The 11,079-nt window shown below is 40.6% G+C and overlaps 1 protein-coding gene across 4 annotated transcripts in view; it reads left to right on the plus strand.

The window, feature by feature from the left end:
* The window catches only part of kcnt1 (potassium channel, subfamily T, member 1), a 35,324-nt gene extending 25,155 nt beyond the window's left edge, over positions 1 to 10,169 (plus strand). For 2 of the 4 annotated variants that reach the window (XM_037753581.1, XM_037753584.1), the window contains 12 exons: positions 473 to 578; positions 708 to 880; positions 3,774 to 3,845; positions 4,020 to 4,154; positions 4,750 to 4,861; positions 5,060 to 5,161; positions 5,390 to 5,473; positions 5,558 to 5,686; positions 6,280 to 6,574; positions 6,657 to 6,719; positions 6,808 to 6,892; positions 8,683 to 10,169. In XM_037753581.1, the coding sequence (XP_037609509.1) occupies positions 473 to 578; positions 708 to 880; positions 3,774 to 3,845; positions 4,020 to 4,154; positions 4,750 to 4,861; positions 5,060 to 5,161; positions 5,390 to 5,473; positions 5,558 to 5,686; positions 6,280 to 6,574; positions 6,657 to 6,719; positions 6,808 to 6,892; positions 8,683 to 8,800 (1,474 nt within the window). In that variant the 3' untranslated portion in view covers positions 8,801 to 10,169. The remainder of the gene's footprint in view (positions 1 to 472; positions 579 to 707; positions 881 to 3,773; positions 3,846 to 4,019; positions 4,155 to 4,749; positions 4,862 to 5,059; positions 5,162 to 5,389; positions 5,474 to 5,557; positions 5,687 to 6,279; positions 6,575 to 6,656; positions 6,720 to 6,807; positions 6,893 to 8,682) is intronic. The other 2 variants (XM_037753582.1, XM_037753583.1) reach the window with 2 other exon arrangements.
* Positions 10,170 to 11,079: the final 910 nt, after the last annotated feature.

Consider the following 11,079-nt stretch of genomic DNA (forward strand, 5'->3'; position numbering starts at 1 on the left):
CTCAATCGCAGACTGCAACAGTAACTAACATACTACTTATCAATGCTTATGATTGAATATACAATCATAACCTACATAGAAGGACCTTTTTCTGCACAAGTACTTACTTCCGATCTTTTAGTTTTTGTATAATAGTCAAACTGTCATTCAATTAATTAATGCTGTTGCATTTCTGGTTGAGCCTAAAATAATTGAAACCACAGACATTTAATATATATAAAATCTGCAAAATGCGAGATGTGAATTAAGCAGACAAACATACATAATCCAATCGAGTCTAGTTTATTTACCATTGTGCAACCTCCCTGAATATCCAACCAAATCAAACCAACATATTTTTCTTACCTGTTGCACTGACAGCTAATTTCCAAGGTCATTTTTTGTTAGTACAAAAAAAATACAACAAGAAAACCATAACACAGTTTGTTTCCTTGAAATGTGTCATTCAAGCTTTTTGGATTTTTGTCTGCAGGTACGTGAAAGGTTATCCCCCCAACTCTCCGTACATCGGGAGCTCGCCCACCTTGTGCCATCTGTTGGCTGAAAAAGCCCCGTTTTGCTGCCTACGACTGGACCAGGTGGGCAGTCGCCGTTCCAACTTAGTCACTCAATTACCGACTGCCTCCATCATCCCTTCCCCTCCGTCTCTCTGTCCTTCACATCATAAAAGCAAACCTAAAACACCTGTTTCTGTGTTCCTTGTGCAGGGTTGCAGGCACAACAGCTATGAGGACGCTAAGGCGTATGGTTTTAAAAACAAGCTCATCATTGTGTCTGCTGAGACCGCAGGGAACGGCCTTTATAACTTCATAGTGCCTCTCAGAGCTTATTACAGACCCAGGAAAGAACTCAACCCCATTGTCTTGCTGCTGGATAATCCGTAGGTTTCACACACACACACACGCACATATCCTTTCTTTCAACCTCCACTCTGTCATTCAACATTTCACGCTGGGAAACATTATGTAGCTAAAAGCTCACGTCAGCAGAGCACTTAGGACAAGGCTGTGGAGGTGGAACTCCATTGTCAAGCCCTGATGTTAGGTTACTGCTCACAGTGACGGTGTGTTTTGAGCGACAAAGAAAAATAAAATCGCTGCGGAGCTCGGTGGCTCCAGACGGTAACCATAGCAACTTGCTTTGCCTTGAACCTGAATGATATATATTGCTACGAGGGGCAAAAAAGATGAAGAAAAAGAAAATTATTTCTTTGGAGAACACCGAGCGGGCTTTCATCGACAGCCCTGATGTGTCCCTTTTCAGCCCCCACATGCCAGCTCTCAGGACTCTCATAGAAACACACACAGAACAATAAACTCTCTGCCCCCCCCTCCACCCCATGCAGCTCTCTCTCCCTCCCCTTCCTAGCACTGTCGCACAAATACAAACGCCCACACACACTTGGATACGTAATTCAAGCATCATGACAGCCTTGGGTCTCTAGTCAGCAGGACTGGGCAGATGCATGAAGTACTGTTCTGTTAGAGGTGGTGGTGGTGATGGTGGACAGGCAGTAATGAAGCAGCTAAATCTCTCTGAGCTTGCTCAGCACCACACCGACTCATCCCTCAGCATAAAGACACACACAAGTAGGCAGCTGAGAGTCCACCGAGAGTCCTGAAACCTCGCTACTTACTGTTGTACATCATCACATAGTAAACACTCTCATCCCTAAAGCACATCTACAGTCGAAAATCTAAGTTATCAACACATTTTAATTATCAAGTAATACTTTGCGTTTTGTGACGTATACTTTTCATATATTTTGTTTGTTTCCATGTTTGCCAAACATTTGGAAGTTTTATGTCAAACATCAAACATAAAATAACACATCTATTGCGGCTTCTAAACTAAATGGGTGGCCACCCACAGATGCCATAACACTCGACCGAACACTTGACTTGTATATTGACATTTTATTTTATTTACATTGAATATTTTATTCTTATTTTATTATTGGTCATGGTGCTTTTTATATATACTTATATATTTATATATACACTAGGGCTGTCAAAGTTAACACGATAATAATTACAACTATAACTATAACTATAACGCAAATTTGTTTTAACGCCACTAATTTTCTTTAACGCATTAATACAATTGTTCTTCCGGATGTTTTACCGGGTTTTAAAGCTAGAGTGAAAATCCTGGCATCATATGAAACTAGAAAACATAAAGAATCCATTGGTACCATCCATGTCATACTATCTTGTCAGGAAAGAGGCTAAATAACACTCCAACGAAAAACTGGCATGGCCATTTTCAAAGGGGTCCCTTGACCTCTGACCTCAAGATATGTGAATGAAAATGGGTTCTATGGGTACCCACGAGTCTCCCCTTTACAGACATGCCCGCATTGTTCTATGTTCTCATCCAAACTCGTCACATATCGCCCCTTGCTTGGCGTCACGCCCCTTGCTTGGCATCACGCTATTTTTAGCAACAAAACCACTATAGTTAGGTTTAGGAAAAAACTACGTAGTTGGCCTTAAAACTACTGCGTTTGTACAGTGAAAATGACACTGACCGTTGTGAACACGGGACACAAACAAACAGCTGATTGTAACGTGGTGCACTGAACACAAATAGCAGTCTCCTGGAAGAAAGGTTTGTGTTTGTTGGACCCATCCACCTCCCCTCCTACCCGTCCTTAGTATGTCTTTTCGCACTTTAAACTAGGTCACCACACTCTCGGCGCCCTTTCTCTGAGCGTTTTCTGTTGCCATAGGGGGTTTACCTCAGTATACCTCAGTATTTGACGCCGTGGGAATGAGAACGGGCTGGATATACCAGTATTGACGATAACCTTCATATTTTAAAATGAAATATAGATATCATGTTATTAATACACATATGATAATATATATGAGACGAAATGAACAATAAACAAAGTTAAAAATGAATTTGACTGACAGCATTATTATACATTTTTTTAATTGTCTGTAGATATCGCGATAATATCATTATTGTGAATTAATTTGGCCATGATACTTCTAATTGTGTAGTGAAAATCCAAATAAAACAACACTATCTATTGTGGGTAGCCGCTCATAGACACACGCTAGACATAATCAACACGCTGTCCTTTGGTTAGTTACTCACTGTCTGATGATCCACAGTGGTTGGGTTGGTCCTGGGCTTGTTTGAATGGAGAAGTAGAGTTGCTTTGGTTGACTGTAGCATCATAAATCAAAACAAACATTCCCCAAAATAAACGTTAAAAGTTTAAATCAGTGGGGAAATAAACAAATTCAACACTGTGAAGACTGTATAATCGTGTTGTCGTCCTCAGTCCACTAATTTCAGCACACCTGTTTTCAATGAGAGCTCCCTGAGATCCGCTCAGGTGACTGTGTGCACCAATAACTACCACTAGGTGCTGCCAAACTATTTACATCGAGATAATTAAAAACAATAAGACATCATAAAAGCTTGCTAGAAACTACACAACGGCAAACATACTTACATTTTCTCAAAATGATTGCAAGGACGTGTTTTTTTACTCACCTTCAAGGCTTTCTTAGAGTCAATTCCAATGTTTCTTGTGTGATAATAGTCAACTCAGTCTTTCTGTATCATCCATGTTTAAAAGAATCAATTTCTTTTTTAACCCTCTGAGACCCACAATAGACCTGTTTTTGTCTTTTAAATTTCTCAAGGGGTTAAAATCTTACTAAACAATGCATTGTGTGGTTTGGATTAAAAACAAAATACAATAGAAAACTAAATGGAACTCATTTCCTCTATCATATATCTCATGTTTCCTGTAGGCCAGATAATCACTTTCTGGAGGCCATCTGCTGTTTTCCTATGGTCTACTACATGGCTGGGACTATCGACAAGTAAGACTGTCATATAACCTGCTTCTCATTATCATTTTATTATATTACATTTATCCTTTCATTCAAATATATTGAAGAGGAATTTGCACTTCTCTGACATTTAATTGGATGTGCAGTATGTTCCAGGCAGATTGCTGTCTGCTGTTGTTCTGCTCATTGTTGTGTGTGTTTCAGTCTGGACAGCCTGCTGCAGTGTGGCATTATCTACGCCGATAACTTGGTTGTCGTGGATAAAGAGAGTACAATGAGTGCAGAGGAGGACTACATGGCTGACGCCAAAACTATTGTCAATGTACAGACGATGTTCAGGTAATTATAATGAGATTTTTTCACAATGTTTATCATATATTATTCATGACGTGGTCTATAATTTGATAGCACCGTTGTGTGTTATCTGAGCCTGCATTAGAAACCATGTTTGGACGACAGCATCACTTCTAGAAAAATGGTTTTGCAATGTTGAAAAGATAAAAAAAATATCATGTTTGTAACTTAATAATAAATAACAATTCATTAAATTTATGTTATCTATGTATTTATTTTTTACATTTTGTTTTACAAAGTTAGGAGAGCAATGTTTAAATCAGGCCTGATGTTTCCTTACACATAACAGAACGATCCCAGTGAGGCATACAGCTTATTGATTTAACACTGGTATCAGATCGGTACTCGGTATCGGCCGATACCCAAAGCCCAGGTATCGCTATCAGTATCGAGACTGAAAAAGTCGGATCGGTGCATCCCTACTTAAAACTTTATATTTTAATAATAAAGTTTGGAAAAAAATGTTTGGATGACAGCATTATTTCTAAAATGATTTTAAAAGTTTGATAATAAAATTATATTTAGTGTCATCCTCTGACTCCTTTTATTTGAATGCACCACCCTCCTCTCTGGTTTCCAGGTTGTTTCCCAGTCTCAGCATCATCACAGAGCTTACTCATCCATCCAACATGAGATTCATGCAGTTCAGAGCAAAGGATTGCTATTCACTGGCCCTCTCCAAGCTGGAGAAGGTAAGATAAAACAAAAAGGGCTTACAGTGAACTGCCTAGTATGCATTATGAAGATGAATTGTAAAGAAAGCCAGTCTTCACACACTGTTATTATGTTTGCCATTTCCTTCTGACTTCCTCCACCATCAGAAAAAGTGCCAGACCTTTAAATGCTGTTGATCATTGCTGTGTTTAGTGTCCTGACTCTCTCCCCCACAGAAAGAGCGTGATAAAGGCTCCAACTTGGCCTTCATGTTTCGCCTACCCTTCGCTGCAGGGAGAGTGTTCAGTATCAGCATGCTGGACACCCTGCTGTATCAGGTTGGAATGCACACCTACAGCTAAAGCGCCTCAAATAACTCTTTTCAATAGCAGGTGAAAGAAAGAAATGTGTCTTACAGCAGAAGCAGAGAAACAGTGTCACATGAAGAAACAGAGCAGCATTACCAGCGTAAAGCAAAAGTGCCCTCTTGTGTTCAATCATAGATAGAAAACGGACCTTCACTGTTTTTTAGTTATACAAGTGTTTTTTCTGTGATTCCATGTCAGTCTTTTGTGAAGGACTACATGATCCTTATTGCACGACTGCTGCTGGGGCTGGACACCACTCCAGGATCAGGATTCCTCTGTGCTGTGAGTTCGATAGAAAATGATCTGACGCCGTGCCATTCTCCAGTTTATCTAACTAATAGTGTACCCATTTGTCTCTTGTTCCAGATGAAAGTAACAGAGGAAGACCTGTGGATTAGCACTTATGGCAGGCTGTTTCAGAAACTCTGCTCCTCTAGTGCCGAAATTCCTATCGGGATCTATCGGACAGAATCCCACGTTTTCCCGACTTCTGAGGTGAGATCTCTAAGATGATGCTGTAAACTGTATCAAGCTAAATATCCACCTCGAATCAAAGACTTTATATAAGCGGACGTAGTCACCGTGACGTCACCCATTGGCTTAGATAGAATCATAATCATTTCCAAAATTCACAACATATTTTAACTAACAAATGATTCTGTTTCAATCCATATTTGTCGGCATTTAGCCTTTCAAAAACAACATTTTCACTGTGGTCAAAAACCTGTTTGCTCTCCCTCTTGGGAGGACGCGCCTGTATTAACAGGGCGGTCTAGCAGCAATCTAACAACACCATAAATTACATTTATTTAAACACAATAACAAAAAATCTATTTTGGCTCTAACGCTATTATAGTAAATTAATTAATCTTTTTCGTTACAAAAAAGATTATATTATGTATCTGCATTCGCTTGGCGAATGAGTCAAGACGTCATCATTTTATTTATGTTGACCAAACTGACGAGTTATAATCACTTTATTCAAATTGAGGATTTTGTTTGAGGATTTGCAATTTTTTTTTTAAAGGTGATGATGTCAGATGAACATAATGGCCATTAAGTTCATTCTTGTCTCCCCATACCCCCAGTCACAGGTGTCAGTCAATGTTGAGGACGGCGATGACACCAAGGAAAAGGGGGACGAGTCTCGCAGCAACGACCAATCAGATCACCCCATGCTGAGGAAGAAGAGCATGCAGTGGGCCCGGCGTCTGAGTAAGAAAAGCACAAGGTGGCAGGGAGTGAGCCGGGATTCGAGCAAGGACCACGCCCAGCGCATCGCCCAGCAGCGCCTCAACCTCTACCGGCGCTCTGAGAGGGAGGAGCTGTCTGAGCTGGTCCGCAACCGCATGAGGCACCTGGGCCTCCCCACCTCCGGATATGGTGAGGAGGACACATGGGCACATCTTTACCTGCTCAGTTTTCCTTTCCCAAACGTTCATGTCTTCTTCTGATTCTGTCGTAGAAGATCTAACCAATCTGACAGCCAGCGATGTCATGAACAGAGTCAATCTGGGATATCTACAAGGTAAAGATTTAAATTAGTATCCCACTACAGGTAGAAATGAGATCTTAACACCATCATCCAGTTTGCTGATTGTGGTTTTCTGTTTCAGATGAGCAGAACGATCAGCAGAACACCCTGTCCTTCGTCCTGATCAACCCTTCTCCTGACACCAGGCTGGAGCTCAATGACGTTGTGTAAGCACTACTCCTTTGTGTTGCACACATTGTGCGCGTGGGTTTACGTGTTGTTTAATACAAATGTTAATCTGGTGAAATTTGAGTCAGCACTGCTTTTGTTTATTTCTCAGCTTTCTCAAAGCTGTCTTATTTGTGGGTGTTCTTGTTAATGCAAGCGATTATCAAAGTAGTTCTTTTTTCACAGTGGATTTAAATAAAAATCTATCAATAGTGAAGACGTATATATTTAAACAAAAAACTTTGTCACTATAGTTTCCTCTTTTATAGGAATGTCACAATACCAGAAATGTAGTAGTCGATGTCAATACCAGTTCTCAATACCCAATTCAATACCACAGTAAAAAAACAAAACAATATATCCCATCTACTTCAATATACACTCCATTATTACCGTTTGCATACTGTTTTTTGCAAATTTATTATGAATCCCCTCAAGTTTCTCACAAAAACTCAATTTTACAAGATTACATTTGAACATATCATGATAACGTTATAATTTACCTTTGCCTAACACTGTTTACTGAGTAGAGCTTGAGCACATCATAATGTAACTCAATGCAACCTGCGTACGTTAGCTTCGTTATTTAGCCGAGCAGGATAGTTCTGCCCACCGGCTGCTAACAGCTAACGTTACTGCTGATTTCAACACGGATCTGTTGTTCACGATGTAGCATTATCAAGAAAGTGTTCTATTGTTCCCGGGATGACGTTTGTCTCGAGTCCTGATCCTGCGGTATTGCAGAAAAGCGAGTAGGCCTATGGTCACATTTTCAGAATTGTTTTCGTCAGCTTAGAATGAGCCCTTCATATCTACATCATGGATTTATAAAGAGAACTGGATACAGTGTTGGAGGTAGGGCCCCGTTCATTCCTATGAAAGTTGCTCAGTGGCGCATGATGCCAAAATGGCTCGACTTCCTAGTGGAAAAGTACGCGGATCTTCCGGCGATCTTCCGCATCCATTGGGCCCATGGAGCAGGCGCAGTAGCGTCCGTTAGTTCACATGACTCGGTCAGGGGGTCACAGTCGGCACACTGTCATAACGGCTTGCTTAATCCTCATCCCAGCCCTCGCTCCAGCCCTCGGTTTGGGTCTCATTCACATGAACGGAGGAAGGGAAATAACTAAGGACTATTAGAGTGTTCGTACTGGGAAGTTGATTCACCTGAAAATAAATTATCCTCTGATTTACAAACGTCTCTTTCCCAATGTAAGTCTATGGGAAAAAGTCTTTTTGGGCCCAATGGCATCACGTAACGGACACAGAAGTTGTAGAACCGCCGTTTGGCCACTACAAAAATTGCCATCATCATCAACCAGCGCTCTTCCTGGGGGCTTGATAGGGAGCAGGTGCTCTTCAAGGAGTGTTTGGAGCTGACAAACCAAACACTGGCTCTAGAGAGAGCCTTTCACATTTTTATGTTGAAGACTACTGTAGTTCTCCGACTTGTTATGTGATACGTTATTTACAACTAAGTCTGCTCCCCCCCCCAAAAGAATGGACCCTGCCAATTTTGTAGCGTATTATTTTGGAAATAACATACAATTACAGGGAACATTCATTTTAACACAACAGCTGAGGCACCTTTCAGTATCCATGGCGACGTCTGTTTCCTATTCATGGATAGATCATCCCATAGTTTATTTGTTCATTTAGCTCCTCGTCTTTCTTCATGTGACTTCTGTACTGAAGGGTTGATGAGTGTGGATCCGTTTAGGGAAGCGCCTGAATGCTGAGCTCCCATGTGGCAACTCTTTACCTTAACCTCTACCTCTGTCTCTCTCAGGTACTTGATCCGTTCGGACCCTCTGGCTCACGTCCCAGAGGAGCCTCCTGTCCACAGAAGCAGCCTGAAAGAGAGACACGAGTCCTGCATAGAGACCAAGGAGGACACCGAGCTCTGATAGCGTGCTGACCTTCACCGGTACAAGCCTTCATAATCACCCCCTTCAGCTTTCATGGGGGTTCTGGTCGCGTCCACGCAAGTCCAGCCTGACGGAGGACAATTTGTGCTCCAATGTTCCAGCACTGCAGACTACAACTGTATTATACGAGTGCCTACTGTTTGGCAGGTGACATTTGACGTCATCTGTGACATTTTCATCCTCCTGCCACAGACATTGATTGCGTATTCTTTGCTGTGAAAGCTCCGTCAGTTGAGCAGTCAAGGACAAGCTTGTTAAGAAACAAATTCAGCCGACTGAAGGGATTTGAATCGAGTCCAGCAAACCTGCAGCGTTGCCCTTGATTAGAGTGAGTTAGAGAGTTTCACCCAACTCAAGAGTGAATTGTATATTTTGTTTCTGCTCTTTTTGGGTTGTGGCCACCTCAGGAAAAGTGCAGGTTGAACATCAAGATTAGAGATTTTGGGATTTTATCCGTCTTTTCTTGACTTTTTGAGATTAACAGAAATCAGATGCACATACTCTTAATGTGTACTATACACTTTACTATTCACCCCCAGTCACATAAAATCAAACGCACTGTGTGACTTAAATAAAATATGTGCATTAAAGCTTTTCTTTAAAGCTTATTTTTTTGTAGCTGAACCATAGAAGTAGTTATTCAGTGGTGTTAATTAGTAAGTTATGTACTTAAACATTGATGATTACTTATATGTTTCTCTGCAGTACATTTCTAGAGGTTTGCACTACAAGTGCTTAATTCAACCCTTTTAACAGGCCTTGCCATGTATTCAGTATTGTGCCATAAAGGCTTTATTTGATTTGTACTATATTAGTAATCAGAAAACCTCATTTCACTTTCAGCGCTACTCAGTTAAAGAATGTGCTTATTCATTTTACATTTGTGGCTGTTTGTACAAGGTATGCATTTCTGGCTCTCGCCCAAAGCGTTGGCCGTGAGCAGCGAACTCCTTACAGATTATAAATCGGAAGGGTGGAGTTGATTTACCTTAACTGTGTAGTAGAAATGAACTGGAAATGTACTGAGAGCACAGACCTCCACCAAGGCCATGCCCTGATCTTGCAATATTAATGAAAATGAAAAAATTATTTGTGTATCCGTATAAGTTTCATGAAAATCGGGCTTGTAGTTTTTTCCGTAATCCTGCTGACAAACAAACAAACAGAAACTCCTTGGCAATTTTACATTTGTGGCTGTTTGGACAAGATATGCATCTCTATAACGCTGCATCCTGCACACAAGAACTTTTGACTTTGACTCTTTTGGCTTTATCCATATCTAAATGTTGAAAATATTTGTACTGTTTCATTTCAATTTGTACATTAAAGTGTTATATTATGAAGAAAACTGATGTAAATTGTCTAATAATTTAGCCTTAGTATTGCTACATGTCTTTAACATAGAAATGTCAATTTAAAGGAATAGTTTTGGGAATGTACCACGCTTGTGTTCACAGCCAGGAGAACGTTAGCTTAGCTGAGAACAGTGGTCCCCAAACTTTATCATGTCAAGGACCCCTAAACTGACACAAACTGGACCACGGACCCACATTTAAGATAAGATTTTGTCCCCTATATGATAGGATTTTTGCTTTTATATGTTTTATGACAGAAAGTGTATGAAACTCATGACCAAAATAGCCATACATTCTGTCATTGTTTGATTTATGGATGCAATAATAGTGAAAATAACCCCACTTTGTAAACTACTGGCTTAGAATAAAGACTTGTGTCTGAGCTTAGTCTGTATTTGTCACTGTTCTGTACTGTGTACTGTAAATGGAAAGCAGAAGACCACATAAAGCTGTAAAGGTGAGGTACTACATTTCTGTAGTAAAATATACCCTATGTAAAAAAATAAAGTAAAAGGAGAAATAATTGGGGAAAAAAGGGAGATGTTAATGGAAAGCAGGAGGGAGAAGCAAAGAGAGAAAGAAGGAGGAGGAAGCCAGTTATGTGACTAACAGGTGAGTCACATAACTGCTAATGAAGACCGAGACAAGGTCTAATCAGGCAACTCGAGTGAAAACACCCGTGTGGTTTGAATGTGGGCAAAAATTCCATAATAACCTTTCAGAATTATTGTAATTCAAGTATTCAGAGAGAAAACTAGACTTTTGAACCTCCTCATGGCTCTGTTTTCAGGCTTTAAATAAATCTAGCCCGTGACGGCAGACTTTGGCCAATCACAGGTCATTTCAGAGAGAGAGAGAGCGTTCCTATTGGCCGTGCTCCGGCTGGTGGGCGGTGCTTGGTAT

The sequence above is a fragment of the Sebastes umbrosus genome, chromosome 19 (genome assembly GCF_015220745.1).
Source record: "Sebastes umbrosus isolate fSebUmb1 chromosome 19, fSebUmb1.pri, whole genome shotgun sequence".
Lineage (NCBI taxonomy): Eukaryota > Metazoa > Chordata > Actinopteri > Perciformes > Sebastidae > Sebastes > Sebastes umbrosus.